The sequence below is a fragment of the Copadichromis virginalis genome, linkage group LG7, assembly GCF_057382275.1.
Source record: "Copadichromis virginalis isolate Kocher_CV1m ecotype Utaka linkage group LG7, C_Virginalis_male_GT1.1, whole genome shotgun sequence".
NCBI classification, from domain to species: domain Eukaryota; kingdom Metazoa; phylum Chordata; class Actinopteri; order Cichliformes; family Cichlidae; genus Copadichromis; species Copadichromis virginalis.
The window spans coordinates 42,221,481-42,237,754 of NC_140624.1; the positions used below are offsets into that span (position 1 = coordinate 42,221,481).

The following is a 16,274-nucleotide window of genomic DNA, read 5'->3' on the forward strand; positions in this document are numbered from 1 at the left end:
CACATGCTTGCAAGCAGCGAATGTTTTGCTTGATAAATTTTGTCAGTTTCTATTTCTAGCATTTACAAAACAAAACAAAAAAAGCCTGACCTGGTTCTGTAAGAGTCCATATTTTAAATTAAGTCACGCTGCTTCCCAGCACCATCAGCTGGCAACAACATAAATTAAATATCAACCTGACATCCATATGCAAGAGTGTCTATTACAGATGTTAACCACAAATTAAGTCTGACAGGACAACAGAAATGAAAATTGTGAGAATAAATTTCGGTCAGTGCATTACGTGTGCGGTCAGAAATCATCCATGCGTCCCTTTGAGCAATCACATTTTGACTGTCAGATTGATTACAGCTTGAGTTGGCTTCGTGCCCTGTCATTAATGAATTTCCACACTCAGGTGACTCACAAGAAGTTGAAAGCCACTTAGCATTTCTCATGAAACACTAAAGGTCTGCTATTCAACACTTTGACATAAGAGTATGAGTTGACTGAGGCTAAATCAGACGTATCCTTGTGTTACTTGTATTAGGAAGTCGCATTGAGATCACAATCTCTCAACCCAAAACATCTAAATAATAATTCTACAAATAAAACATAAAATATAAATCCACAACATTGTCCATAATGTCAAAATACCCATAACATAAAACATTAAATGGCTTCTCAAAAGAAACGCCCACAAATCTTCTTCACTGCTTTCCTTATTATGTTTTTGAATGCATCAATAGGTAGTGGCATGTTAAATGGAGGTCTTTCTGTAAAGTATTCCCTGTACAAGGTGCATAGGAACGAAACGCTGTTTTCCCAGATCTGCCAGATCTCATCAAAAAGCAAGCATCTAAAGGAGAGTAGCTGCTATTTAATAGCAGTGAAAGTTCTCTTTCTGTCGAGTGTGACTACACATTTAATCCCTGGATATTAAAATGAATTTTCAACAGTATGTCTCAGTTTCTCTACATGATAAAGAAGTGCTGTATAGGAAAGAGTAAATCAGAATAAATCAAAGTAATCCATCAGCACTACTCTTTGGGCTTAAGTTGTAAAGAAAATAAATGTGTAAATTTGAGGGGTGTAATTATAAAACAGAAGAAAGAAAGGTAAAAAAAAAAACAGTTTTTCCTTTACTCAGTTACTTTGATGTAGTATGAATGTTGTAAAAGCTGTAAAAACAAAGAAAATACAATTGTAAGTCCATGCGATGGGCCAAATTGGAGCTTTTGCTGGGCCAATTCTAGGCCCTTTGCCTTATGTTTGACACACCAATATAGAACTAAAACAGCTTTAACAGAAAATAAACTAGCGCTGCTTTCTTTGAGTGGTCAGTGATGGCCAACCCACCAAATCCTTAAGAATGCAGTCAGAGACTTTGCATTTGCAATAAAATGTAGAGAAATAAATAAATAAGACCCTACTAAATGATATTACAGTATTAAAGTCTTTATAAAAATCCCCAAATAATCATTTTTACCACAATCATCTCAAGATTTCCAGTATTCAGAACTGAAAAGCGACCTAATAAGATCCACATAAGGTTATCATTGTTTCATTGTTTGTAGTCAGTTGAAAATGAAAGTCACATTTCATGGACAGTACGTGTCACAGTGCTGTCGCGCTCTCTCTCTCTCCCTTGAAATAAGATGACATTTTGTTGCTGCAGTCTTACAGCTCACTTCCTGATTTTGGCAGTTCAAGGCCAACTAACACAGGAAAATCAAATCTGTGGACACTCGTAGAATCGCACGTTCACACGTACAAACTGACTGTCTCTGCTGTCGACTCTGACCCTGTTCATCTGTCTGTGTATGACCGTGGGTCTTTTTCAACTTTGTGATGCTCTCTCTTTCTGTGAGTACGTCCTCAAAAATGGTGTGTGTCTTAAGTCAAGCCCTGTCAGCTGTCATACGCCTACAACTGTTGTAGGCGTATGTGTCTCAGTGTTTCTGGAAGGCTTTGAATCATTCTAAACTGCATTCATCGTCTTTCTGTCTTCCATAGTCTAATGAAAGATTAACGAGTTGTTTATTGCAGCTTAAAAGTGTGGTTGAGCCCATATTTTTCGCTTTTTTTTTGTTGTGGGGAAGAGTGGTGTTAAATCACAGGCGGTTTCCTGGAGACTTTGATGTCAGTCTTGTTTATCATTTCCTCAGTTTTCACGCTGTTTCATTTCAATAGTCTCATACCATACCAACTGGTCACACATCAAAGAAACACGGCTCAGGAGCGAGCATATTCGTGTCTCTCATTAGTGCAGTTAACGTAAATTTCACATCAAACCATGTCAACAAAACAACAAGCAACATAGACAAAACACACACAAGCCTGACTTGATGTCCAACAAATGTCCACTGGTACAAAAATCTCAGATGTAATAAACCAAGCCAAATATTGGGACCTACAAAGGTTTCAGCCACAACATGGGTGGATCAGTGTGAACGAGCCTAAGTGTTTCTGTATTAATAAATATGGAAGATTTTAACCTTCCGAGAAAAGATGTGAGTGAGCATCATTACAGTTATTAACTATTAACCCCTTGTTACTATAGTATAATCTGAAATCACATAAATAAATCCCTCTGTTTGTGAACAGGCAGGTAATTATTTGGCCAACAAACATTACAGCATTGCATTATTCAATACTGTGTTTCACATTTCAGTGGTAACACAGGTCCAATATAGAATTTAATAGAATGAAAGGTTAATATGCTCATTTTTGGACATTGATCAGAAGAGACATGTAACAGCACTGGCCACCAAACATTTGTACGTGGATATTTAGTCAACGGTTTTAGAACTAATTAAACATATGGATAATTATTGTACTCGATATGTGTCCTGTAACATGTCCCTGCTTTACAATAACCGGTCTCCAGACTAAGTTTGATTTTTCTAGCCCATTTTTTGTAGTTGACACCTGAAATCTTGCTGCTATGCTTCCCATCAGTCATTTTCTTTTTTTTCCCCATTGTTTTTGCTACTCTCTGCTTTTCCTATTCCACCTGCCATTTTTGTATGCCATTGCCATCATTAACAGCTCCATCCTTTCTCTCTCCCCCGCACTCACCTTGCTTCACTTCCTGGACACATCCATCCTTCATTCCCCGAGTTTCTCTTTCTCTGTCACCTTTCTTGCCTCTCACCCAACTTCCAACAACTTGCTTACACTCTATTATCTCAGACCTTCTTTATCTTACATTTTCTGCAGGTGGAGACCTGCAGACCTCTTGTGGCACTCTGGATGAAGGAGGTCTCGACGACAATATAGACTGGGAGGAGGAAAGGGAGATGGAGAGGCTGGCATGTGAGGGAGATGACTTTATACCTCCCAAAATCATGGTAAGAGATCCATAAGGGAACGTTATATGGGTGCATCATCCTTGGTTATTGTTTTCTGTCCTGTTGGTTTTGTTCACAAGGAACTGAATTAGTTATTTTAACCATGTAACTGCCTACATGCTTATTGGTACTGAAACAACAAGCCGTTTGAAACTTTTCTTTGATAGCTTGATCAGTGTTGACATGATCACATCACAATGTTGCTGTAGATTGAATGGCTGCACATCTTTGATGCAAATCTCCCATATCGCCACCACATCCCAAATGTGCTTATTTGGGTTGATGATTTTTGGCTGTGGAGGCCATTTGAGTGAAATGAAGTCACTGCCCTGTTCAAGAAACCAGCTTGAGATGATTTGAGCTGTAGCCATCATCAACATGAGTACGCCTTGGTCATAAAGTGATGGCTATGGTCAGCAACAATAATCGGATAGGCTGATTGGCCTGCCTTGTGATTGGCTGATTAGAAACAATTGAAGAGGAATACAAAGTAGCCAGTGAGTGTACATTAAAATTATTATAATTATTCTTGTTTTGTTTTTATTCTCTAGTAATTAAGACATATACAAAATCTACATCTTTATTACATCTGTAGAATATTACCTAGGGCATAGTTGTAATAAAATATAAGCGTACGATAAGAAATTCTGCCTTTTCCTCTTTTCTCTTTGTATTAATTCTTGTACTTTTCCATCTTACATCGAAACTAACAAGTTTCCGCTCCTCTGCTGTTTCTGCTTCATGTTTAGCTGATCTCTTCTAAGGTCCCCAAGGCCGAGTACATTCCCACCATAATCCGTAGGGACGACCCCTCCATCATTCCCATCCTCTATGTGAGTGGAATGCACCGAAACATACAGTAGACAAGAACTACAGAAAGTCACACTAAAATATACACATATATCAACCATGCAAACTGCCTTTGCTAAGATGTTTTGTGTAATTTTCATTTTCTTCAGGACCATGAACATGCAACTTTTGATGATATTTTGGGTGAGTATTTCTGTGGGGTGCGTGTTCTTCTCTGCCATTTTCACCTTCACTATTTCTTCTTTATTATTTTTTAATTCTCACTTTCTTTCTACAATCAAAACTTCACTAATGGAATATAAAACTATGTGTATGAAATACATCTACTGCCAAACATTTTTGAGCCTGAAAGTAAATGTTTAACAAGTGACATGATGAATAATGAAATTTGTATAGATACAAAAGACTTACATAACATCCTGTCAGAATAAACAGAATAAAACATGAGGTCAATTCCTTCCTGTGAAATAGAAAACAGGCATCTTTACTTTATAGTGTTGCCTGTGGAGTTAAAGGTCACACAAATATCTTGTGGATAAACCTTACTTGCTTTCAAATCTCTAGAAATTAACTTAGATTTGACTAATGTGGCTTATTTATTTAGAAACTGTTTAGTGCTGCAATGGATTTCTCCCCTCTGAACACTGAGGCATTTACAGTCACATTCTCCAGAGTTTCCTAATGTAATAATGATCTCTGCATTGATTAGAGCTCTCATATAGAAGGTACAAGGATGCCCATGGATGTTTTTACAGATACATACAGATTTTCATTTGAAATTCATCGAGCTGTTTTATTTTACGATGACACTTTCTGACGCCTGAAGAACACAGTGTTGAGTTCAATTTAAATTACATCTTCTGTTTGTGTCTCCGCTGTCTATTACTACACCTGTAGTTGAACTCACCCTCCTGGGATTTTCTTTGTGTTCTTCCTCTCTTCCTACATTCTTACACGTCGCTTCGCTTTTCTTTTTTCTCTCCCTCTCTCGGTCCCTGTCATTCACATCAATCCCTCCCTTTCCCCCTCTTGCTCACAGAGGAAATAGACAAGAAGCTCACAGCTTACAGGAGAGGAAGCAAGTTCTGGAGGATGCTCATCTTTTGTCAAGTGAGGAACAAGAATTTTATTCCTATTAAAATTGAATATTTTACTTATTAACTGTCCTACCCTAAAGCACGCATTTATGTATTGTACATAGTGTATTTTTCCACAACGATATCCCTTTTTGAATGAAATTATTTCTGAAAATGAATTTCATGGATAGTAAAGGGACGATGAATAATATGCATGTATTTGGTTTAGCTTGGCTTCGGTTTGAGGATCTATAACATACTGTATACTTTTTTTGCAGGGAGGCCCTGGTCATCTGTATTTACTGAAGAATAAAGTGGCAACGTTTGCTAAGGTGGAAAAAGAGGAGGACATGAGCCAGTAAGCTAGTTCTGGACATTAGGGTCCATCTCTCCTTAATGAATATTAGTTTATGCCACAGTAATGTAGAATAGTGCAACAATTCCTATTTATTTACCACATCTTATAAAGCATGGCCATAAGCCAGTGCATGCTTTTTTCTTTTAACCTTTATTTAATGGTTAAATACATTTTATCTCCATAAATTGTTGAACAAAGGAACAGTTTCTTTAGTTTTGCCTCTGTACACGACAACAATTAAGTGCAGACTATCAGTTTTAATTCAGGAGTTTTTACCCAAAAAACGTATTAAATTTTTTAGGAATTTGTTCTCCGTTTTCAGAGGATCAAAATTAACGGGACAAACCAACATAAGTTCTAATATAAGGATTGTTTTCAGTACTTTGACGGGAAGTCATTGATTGTCTCTCAGACAGTGTACAGGACATCACCAAATACTGTTTCCTCACTTCGATTTGTTCTGTTACTTGTTGCATGTTTGTGGGTCTCTTTGCCTTCAGGTTTGTATCTTATAACTGAAAACCTGCTATTGAGTAGAGATCAGGTGACTGATTTGGCCATTGAAGAATATCTGATAGCTTTGGGAAACTTTTGCGTTGCCTTTGCAGTATATTTTGGGTCATTATCCATTTGCAATGTGAAGCACCATCTGATCAGTTTTGCAGCATTTGGCTGAATCTGAGCAGAGAGTATAGGCCTGTATACTTCAGAATTTATCCCGCTGCTTCTGTCAGCAGTCACATCATCAATAAACACTATTGGCCCGGCTCCACTGGCAGCCATATATGCCATATAATTGCCTCCTCCATGTTTGACAGATAATGTGGTATGCTCTGGATCATAAGTTATTCCTTGCTTCTACATACTTTTCACTTCCCATCATTCTGCTAGAAGTTAATCTTGTTTTTAATCCGTCCAAAGAATTTTTTCACCACTGTGCGAGCTCTTTCCAGAGGTTTCTGGCCAAAACCAGCTCTTGAATGTAACCAGTAGTTGTAAACCCTCTGTATTTCCATTCATGAAGGCAGTGACAAGTGCTGGCTATGAAACTGGTTGTCAATTAATTTTCCAATTAATGTTGAGCCTCTGAAAATGGAGGCACTGTGTATAAAAATGACTGTAATTTCTAAATAGTTAATGCAATACATTTGTAAAAACCCTTAAATTAAAGCTGTAAAGTTTGTACTTCAATTACATTGACTGTTTGATTTAAAATTGTACTCCACTGAATACAGTGGCAAAACTATAATGACTGTTCCAACAAATGATGGGCCTAACTGCACTTACATAAATACAGAAAACATGACAAACAGCTAACCATTGCCATTGCTCTTAAGCAATGCAAATGAAAAAAGCACATAGAGCTCATGATAAGTTAATAACTTTCATTGTGTGTTTAAGGTTCATATAACAAGTATATGTAAATGCTCTTTTAATACTCTTTCTTTGAATGCTCTCCCACTTGACCAAATCAGCGATGTTCCTCTGGGACCATGCAGCACTATCTCTACAATTTTTTGCATTTATGTGCACCATCTATTGTTATTCTTCTTGTACAGGGGAACATTTTGACTTGATCACATTTGTTTGTTATACAAATCATGTCTTGAATCTGGCTTGTCTGAATGTTGCATTTGATTTTAAATGCTTGCCCATTTTACTTTGCATTTTTCAGCCTGTCTGTGTTCTTTATTAAAGCATTATCCCATGTAACTGTACTCTTTGAATTTGTTCAGATTCTGGAGGAGACTCAGTCGCTTCATGAGTAAAGTCAATCCAGAACCAAACCTGATCCACATAATGGGATGCTATGTCCTGGGTAACCCCAATGGCGAGAAGGTATTTAGATCACTACTACACAAACTCACAGCAAAATGAGTGCAGTAATTGTAGAAACAAATCAATATTATCCATGCTTTCCTCACTTCTAATTAGCAGGTTTACTCGTATAGGCTAGAATACTGTAGAAACGCCCAAATATTCATCTAATACTCAGTCACAGTTTTAATCATTTGTATTGGAATCCATCACAACAGCTCTTACAAATGTATCATTTAAATTTATGTGAATGTAAATGTAAATTACATTTATTTGAATATGTAAAATTTTACTATTGAGCGATAGCAATCTCCACTGACAATGCTGATTTTTAGAAGAACAGAGGATTGGAGACGCTATTGGAGGAAGTCCATCAGCTCTCCAGCAACATTAACTTTTATTGAACTTTGGTCAGGTGGTTTTCTTTATGATTTACAGACAGTAGATAGTAGATAAGAATGTTGAATAAATTAATATTTCACATTGTTACTTATTGAGTGAATAGTCTTGCTAGTAGCAGGTAGTTAGTACCGGTAGTCTTACTAGTCAGCTTAAAGTTTTACTGAAATAACGTGAAATTCTTGCTCCTTAAAGCACATGGGTTGTTAGCTTAGTAACTAATGTCTAATGTGATCAAACAGTTAGTTGTACAAAAAGCACCTTAAAAAACATAACATTACTTAGTCACTAATATGTGAGGTCTAGTCCTTTTGTGTATTTAAATACATGCCAAGAGTATTGAAGGAGTCTGTGAAGATAAAGTGAAAGTTCTAAGAACTAGTTCAGCCCAATCACCACTTGTCGACATCAAGGATGTTGCAGAATTCCTTCAGGTATAAGATAAAAACTATGCAACAACGACACTCATCGCATGATTGCAACATCAGTAAAAATCGGCAAACAGCAAATATCGGACGATATATCAGTCAGCTCTGTTATATATAGCTATCAAGCTATTAATGGTATCAATATACGAATGATGTGATAATGCACAACGCTTCTGTTAGTGTGAATTTTGGTGAAAAGAAATGCGTAAGATGCAGTGCTCATCAGTAAATCCCAGGCACATCGTGTTAAAGTAGAACCGATCATAGTTATATATATAAATGAGTTCTATATATAAATAGCACTGATTTCATAACTTGGGATGGTTTGTTTCTTACCATTACAGTCACTCCTGCCCAATCTTGTCTCTTCTCCCTCTCTCTGTACTCATTTTCTGTTTGCCGCCCACTGCTTTCATATCTGCTCCTTGTGTCTGTTTATATGCCTCTTTGTCTGATCAGTGTGCAGCCCCGCTGGCTTTCTTGTTTTCTCCTCATCTCCTCTTCCACCTGTGCAGCAATTATCTCATTCTGAGTAATGTTAATGGATAGAGCTGAATAACACAAATGCTGAATGATACCGCACCCCTCTAGCTGATGTGAACAACTAAGACACAAAGCCAGCCATATACACACATATCTCCTCCTCCCTAATAAATAATCACATAAATAATTATTTACACACACACACAAATAGACACACACACATACACAAATACAAACATGATGGCATGCACAGATGCAGACACAGATATAAACTCTAACCAGCGGTGTTAGTCTGACCTAACTGTCTGTTCCAGTCATGTCTGCCAAAATGCTTAGTGGATCTCTCCAGTGTTGGACAGTCTGCACAGCGGTGAAATATACACCCTGACAAACAAACAGACAAACATGAACATTGCTTTCACCAGTGTGTGAATTCAAAACAACACAAAGTCCTTTTTTCCAGGGGTTTGGTATAGTTTTGAGATCTGCATTTGCTTCCTGTCTCAGTGTTTCTCTGTTTAAACACTGCCAACATCAGTTGAACACTTTTATTCAGTATGCTCTATGATGCTATGAGAGCCTCCAACCTAGCAGCATGGATTTGCTGACACAAAAACATTGATGAGGCTGGGCAGTGATGATGGTTGATGGGAAGGTGGTCAGGTTTTTCCACACAAAACTGTTCATATGTTTGGCAAATCAGAATTAACATCTCATTTACTGTTTTCTGTTCTGTAGCCACTGAACAGCACATCATCCATGCTGCCTGTTTATCCAAAGTTTTAATGGAATTATCTTGGCTCCCGTTTCAGTCCCTTTGTAAACAGCTACATATTTTCCTAGATGCTTCACTCCAGACTGCACAACGCAAACACTTAGAAAAAACACAGAAGTATTTGTAACACATAAATACACCGCATGGCTTCAGTTAGCCACAACACAGGATTTGCACGACAAAATCACATGATAAAGTGATAACACATCATAAAGTGGAAAAGAAATGCTTTTCTTGCTCTTTAAGTTTCTTGCCTGAATTTGGTCATGAAGGATCTCCCGTGTTAGAAAAAGAGAGATTCTCTTTTTCTGAAACAGACAGCAGCACATTGGTGCTATAAGGTAATTAAGGTGGCGACTAGTGATTGTTTTCTTGTTCAGTAATCCATCAGTTGTGATCAAAAATTCAAAAATCTCGTGTAAATTTAAAGCTGGGAATTGATGTTTGTCTTTCTGAGTGTGCATTTGTGTCTTTGGCCATATGAAGCTGAATTTATTGCAATCCTCCTGTTGTTTTTCTGGGTTTGTGAGCTTGTCAGGCGATGCAGACGACCCCTCTGCAAGTGTAGTCAAGTGAAATGCGATTAATTGGTGTTTGCTCTCTTATCTCAACTCAACAGCTGTTCCAGAAGCTGAAGAATCTGATGAGGCCTTATTCTGTTGAGTTCGAGTCACCGCTGGAGCTGTCTGCACAGGGTAGGTCCACACAAACATCCCAACGCACTCAAACGTGTGCTGTAGAGGGACTTGCGCACACACAGAAGTGTGCGATACGTCTGGTAAATATGAAATGATACGGACACGTGCCATCTGTCCTGCTTTAACAACTGCACAAGGAATTTACTCAAACAGCTGTTCCCTCATTTTAAAAATCTGATTTATTTTCACAGTCATCTCCTTTTTGTTTAATTTCTTCTTTAATAATCACTTGCGTTTTATTTATAATCTTCCTCTTCTGTTAGGGTGGCTTCTTGATGTTTTGGTGTTAAAGTGATGTTTAATGCAACTCATTTTTTTAGATTTCCTACTCCAAACTTTGCACAGCACCCAGTCCAGTGCTGTTACTGAGCACTTGGAGACCTGCACATCTCCTTTCTAGCCTCATGTGGGAGTACGGATGTACAGTATTCAGTATCACAATCAGTATTAAAAACAAGCCTGTTCTCATCTCCAGGAACATTTAGAGCATTTTACTTACACCCAGTTCCAGATTTCCTTTACATTTGTTCTAAAAAGGCATCAGCATCGGCATATACAAATGTAGAGTACCCTAAAGCAAAGACAAAGAAATGGTTCTACAGCAGAAATCAAAGTTGTGTCCTTGATTGCATTTTGATTATTAGCAAACTCTTAAACTCCAAGTTTTAATGTCTAAGAGCAGCAAATTCTTTTCAGATTGTTGTTTACCACAATTACTGATAGCAAGAAAATCAGCAACAAACAAAGGCTGAGATATAGATTCTCTTTATCTAAACAAATCAAAAACAATGAAAGCATCTGTCATTACACTTCTCCTGCCTCCTCAAAGAGGAGGTTAGACGAGGTACAACAGTGAGCGTCTACAGCTATCTATAAAAACACGGTGGAGGCACCGTCATGGTTTGAACTGACTTTTCAGCCACTGCTGTTGGGAATTTTGTCATAATTGATAGAATTATGAATGGAAAAAGGTAGCATTTGTAGAAAGGGTATGAATGGCAGCAGCTTCCTTTCTCAGCATGACCGTGGCCCCGCACACACTGCAGATACTGTCAAAGCATACCTGGCTAGAGAAACACGCAATCCACCTATTTCCTATTTTCATAGGAAACCCAAACCTTATTCTATCCAGATGGACCCCATAAAGATACCTGGCACCCAGTTTTCTAACCCCAAAACAGATATCTTTCTTATAGTATGTTAAACTTCATGTCTTTGTTTTAATGATCCTATCCTATCTACTCAGGCAAAGAGATGATCGAGGCGTACTTTGACTTCCGCCTCTACCGCCTTTGGAAGACGAGGCAACACTCCAAGCTGTTGGACTATGAGGATTTTTTGTGACAAAGACATCTGGATCAATGGTGCAGCGGAGCCCTCCAGTGCCACGAGGAACCTGTTAAAACTGATCCAGCATTTGAACATTGCTCAGCTGTAGTGCTCGGCCCGCCGACTCGACACAAACAGTCATACCCGCGTTCACCCTTGAGAGGCTGGGAGAAGAGGGAAGGCAATAGTAGACCAAGGGGCTGAAGATGAATTAAATTATGCTGTGCCTCCGCTCTTCCTCGTTTTCAAAAAGAAAGGTCACCGACTAACAGGGAAAAAAAGGCCAAATCAACATAAAAGGGGGGGGGAGCGAGAGAGAGCTGGATTTGTTTGCATCATGGCAAACAAATCTGTCTGCCTCTTGAGTTTGAAAGCAAAATCCATATGTCAAATGTGTACAAAAGAAATACCATTAGAGTCACACTCCTCTGTTGCAAGGACTTCATTTTTGAAGCTGATGATGCGCGTCAGAAAACTTCCTGAAATTCATTCTGTCATACTGTGGTTCTGTGTTTTGACTGGACCTCCCAAATAATCTCAGACCCCAGAGTAAAATACTAAATAAACCATACGTTGATGTGTGTATATATCACATTAATATATTAGCATAGCTTCAGTCATGCAAATTACTCTATTAAAAGAGAAATAATGCATCATTTATTTTTGATGTGCATTGTTGTGCAATTTCATATGGAAATACTTTGGAATAACTCAGGTTTTAGCCATGAAGTAATTAACCTGTTTGTCTATCAAGATATTGTAATCTTCATCGCCATTGCTTGGAATGAATGTATTATCTCTCCAGAGATGCGTCTTTGGTTTGAGGAACTATTCTCATTGGGGGGAAAGTACAATGTTCGAACATCGTGTGGGTGTGTGGGTGTTTTCCTTGTAAAACAAAAAAAACAACAAAACAAAACAAAAAAACATGCAGATGTGTGTATTTTCTCTTACTGTTCATCCGGTAAAGGAAAAAATATCATTCCCTCAATTATCTTTCTGTCACATACATCCAAACACAAAGACAGTCTAGTATCCTTCATGATGTCAAGAGGGATGTAAGAGCCATGCAAGTGCTCCTACCGCTGTAGTGTAGGAGTTTTCCTATTGATCCTTCCTGCTCATTTGCAGAAGGTCCGGGCCACTTAGCGGGCCCTTGTCAACAGTGCTGGCTGCACTCGCTATCTGCCAAACACACTTGGCTTCTCTTAATGGCAGCCAACCAGGCTTCCGCTGCCTCTCGCTTCGCTGGGCTGTGATCCAGTCCGAGGACCGGAGCTTTCCCGAATTTGCCAGGAGTTTAAATTGTTAACATCTATTTGCTTCTCCTTCCAGGTGCCAGTGAGTTTCTAAGGCTGGCCCAAGTGACCTGAGCAGTCTCAAACAGATTAAGGAGGGTCAAAGCACTCACACAAAAATACAGTACACACACACACACACACACAAATGCTAGGGCTGGGACAGTAGTTTAAGAAACCATTAAATCAGGACTAAGTTAAAAAGCCATTTCACAGATACAGTACCACATCTGAAGGTCAGCTCGCTCGTAATGAGGAGGAGTGCTCCTGTGAAAATATTTTATAATGTCTTCTGTGGCTCAGGGGGAACATTTTTAGAAAGAAGCTTATATGAGAGAGCTTGCATTACAAACTGGTGCTGCTGTGTTTGAGGGCTGTGGGAGTTTGTATAGAGAGGAAAGCTGCATTAGGGGAAGTGTAGGATTCAGGGTGTTTGGGCATGAATGAAGATCAAACACATGTTTGAAGTAATCAGTTCAGAAGTCGTGGTCATTCCAAAGGTTGACAGACTTTAAAAATGTATTAAAAACAGCTGATTTAATCTCAGTCTGTTAAGTGCCCAAGTCCCTAAAATCTACGTTTCCCATAGCAGCTTTACATAATAAAAAGCAGCAACTCTTGCAAAGCACAAAAATCTCAATTCCCAATTTTTATTTTTATTTTTTGCCATTTAAAGCAGGTAGATTTTGCAAAAGGCTCAGAATATTGAGGTTTTGTGCTTCCTGAGTGCTGCATCAGAGGAAGCGATTGTTGCGAATGTGTTCACGATCTCGAAGGTGCTACACGATGTGCCGTCAAGTCACAGGTCGCCGTTCAGCTCCAGTACGGCGAGAATTCAAAGTGATCGAAACAGTGGAACTTCAAGACTGGTTGCTGAGTGTAGGTGCAGAAAAACTGCAGTCAGCACGGTGAAACCCTTCGGCTTAGAGTGGTCAAGTGGTCCTAGCCCTGCGTAACACAGACACATGCAAATAAACACACGCCAGGCAGAGCTTTTCTACATCAGTGTGTGGTAAATACTTTTCCATTTGTCATTTATTTGCGTTAATATTTGAGCATTGTGAGCAGAACTATTTTTTTTTTTTTGTGTGTGTTAAACTCAACCAATCTCACTGGAGTGCTTTTTACAGGCTTAACATTGGTTTTTATTTGCATTTGCCCTCTCTGACTTCGAAATGCTGGCCTACAGTTTGTCTGGCACAGACAAGTGCTCTCTCAGCCTGAGTCACGCAGTACATGTTTTCACTACAGATATAAAATTCCACACTTATGCAACCTGTCATTTTCCTGAGCCATTTTTAATTCCAGCAAAAGCATTACGCTGCCAAATTCTTGGAGAAGTTGTCCTAAACAGCTCTAGGGTTTAATGGAATATTATTTGATGGATGAATTCAAAAACACCAAAGCAAAAAAGAAAAATATCACTATAATTTAAAATATTCTGAATTCACTGAACTCTGACTCAGGAGTTTGAGAGCACTTTCCTCTGCTTTCAAACAAATAAATAAATGAACAAAAACTAACATTTCACCAGAAATCTAATTAAAGATGCAAATGTGTCTACTTGTGATGCACTGTTTGCCTTTTTTGATAGATACTTCGGCAGAAAGATATTCGATAGTTATTTAAAGGCTCCTAAACCTAAAACAAACAATACAGCCATGTTTCTTGTGATGGTGTCTCACAAACACAATCCAGCATTTCATTCCCATTTATAATCCTTAAACTTCACAGTGTCAACGTCACTGGACTATCACATTTGCAGAAGACATTGTGATGAGTGAGAGCAGGGGGCGAATGGAAGAGAGCCTGGAGAGGTGGCGGTATGTTCTGGAAAGAAGAGGAATGAAAGTGTGAATGAGACATGGACAACTGGACAGAAGGAGCAGAAGTAGTGCTCGTGGACAAGTTTATATAACTGGGGTCAATCATCTAAAGCAATGGACAGTGCACGAGAGGTGAAAATTAGAGTGCAGGCATGGCGGAGGAGATGGAGATGAGTTTTGGGGGTGATTTATGACAGAGGGACAGTAAGAGTGAAAAGGAAGGTTTAAAAGATGACAGACTTGCAATGATGTATGTTTTGGAAATCATGGCTCTGAAAACAAAAGGAGGCTGGAGTTATCAGAGTTGAAGATGATCAGATTTTCAGGTTGGAAATGAGTGTGAATGAATGGTCAGGTTAGTTTTAGCGAGACAAAGGTTGAGAGGCAAGGCTCAGATTGTTTGACCATGTGCAGAGGAGGGATAGTGGATATACTGGCAACAGATGTTAAAGATAAAAAGATCACAGAGGAGGTTCATGGATGGAGTGAAGGAAGACATGCAGAGCTGTTATTGTGACAGGGCGAGGATGCTAGGGATAGGCTGAGATGGAGACAGATGAGGGGATGCTGCGACGAACCCTGAGGGAAGTAGCTGAAAGAAGAAGATTAGAAGTTAACTTCATAGGAGATAAAGTAGGATTATGTGGGAAAAAGTCTCAGTGAAATGCCTCGAGACCAAGATTAATATACAACACTCAGCCCAAATGGAGTCACTTTTCTTTCTATGCTGTAGACTGATTAATGGAAAATCCAAGTATAATAGAGAAAAAAATGACATACGGCCTTGCATGACATGCAGATGGGTTGTTACATGGGAGTGCCAGGAAATCTCCATTTGGAAATTCCTTGGCAAAAACAGAGCACTGACAGGTGATTAGATGAACCATCAGTCTATCACTGTATCATCGACTAACTTCCACCAATTAAATCAATGAACCAGAGTACTTAGAGGGAAGCAGGAGGAGTTTCCTGGCCTGAAAAAGCAAGCCACTGTCGAAGTACAAAATATATAAGGAACTAAAGGCTAACTGTAAAAGCAGTAGCTCTTGTCTTTGCACTTCAGACTACAAAAGAAGAATCCAACAGCAAAATCAAGGCATCAAAAGTGAAAACTAATTGGTGGCAAATGGGGAAGAGAAAACAAAAGTCAAAGTCTGAGTAGCTTTGAAAGTTAAAACTCAGTCAATCAAGTTTGCTGTCCAAAAGGTATGCCATAAAAAAGCCCTGCTGTTCTAACCGTAGCTCCCAAACAAGCCTTGCTATCACTTCAGCGTCAGTGCCTGATTAGTATGTGCTTTGAAGTGGGAAAAGAAATTTTGTTACATACCGCAAAAGCTGAATTATTTTGCCTACACATTATCACAACACGCACAAAATTGCAGATAAGGTATTCCTCACTCTCAAAAAGAAGTTTTAAGGTAGTTTATCTCCCTGTTCCTGAAACACCTCGGGTCCCTAATCTTGCCTTTAACACAATCTGCCTTCTGTACACTGCTTTTCCACTTCTATCTCTCTTTTTCTTCGCACTCTTTGAGCTTGAGTGGAGCATTTGCATTGAGTTTGATATGCAAAACAGGGTTTGCAAACATCACAGACAACTAATACTCAACAACAACCTATGTAGCACCAGTCTAAAAGTCCACT

The 16,274-nt window shown here is 38.8% G+C and overlaps 1 protein-coding gene across 4 annotated transcripts in view; it reads left to right on the forward strand.

Annotated features, from left to right (window-relative positions):
• Positions 1-14,367, forward strand: part of nsmfa (NMDA receptor synaptonuclear signaling and neuronal migration factor a) — a 50,842-nt gene extending 36,475 nt beyond the window's left edge. For all 4 annotated transcript variants that reach the window (XM_085463455.1, XM_085463457.1, XM_085463456.1 and 1 more), the window contains 8 exons: positions 3,202-3,332; positions 4,082-4,165; positions 4,292-4,325; positions 5,182-5,252; positions 5,497-5,576; positions 7,313-7,415; positions 10,099-10,174; positions 11,424-14,367. In XM_085463455.1, coding sequence (XP_085319581.1) covers positions 3,202-3,332; positions 4,082-4,165; positions 4,292-4,325; positions 5,182-5,252; positions 5,497-5,576; positions 7,313-7,415; positions 10,099-10,174; positions 11,424-11,521 — 677 coding nt within the window. In that variant the 3' untranslated portion in view covers positions 11,522-14,367. The remainder of the gene's footprint in view (positions 1-3,201; positions 3,333-4,081; positions 4,166-4,291; positions 4,326-5,181; positions 5,253-5,496; positions 5,577-7,312; positions 7,416-10,098; positions 10,175-11,423) is intronic.
• Positions 14,368-16,274: the final 1,907 nt, after the last annotated feature.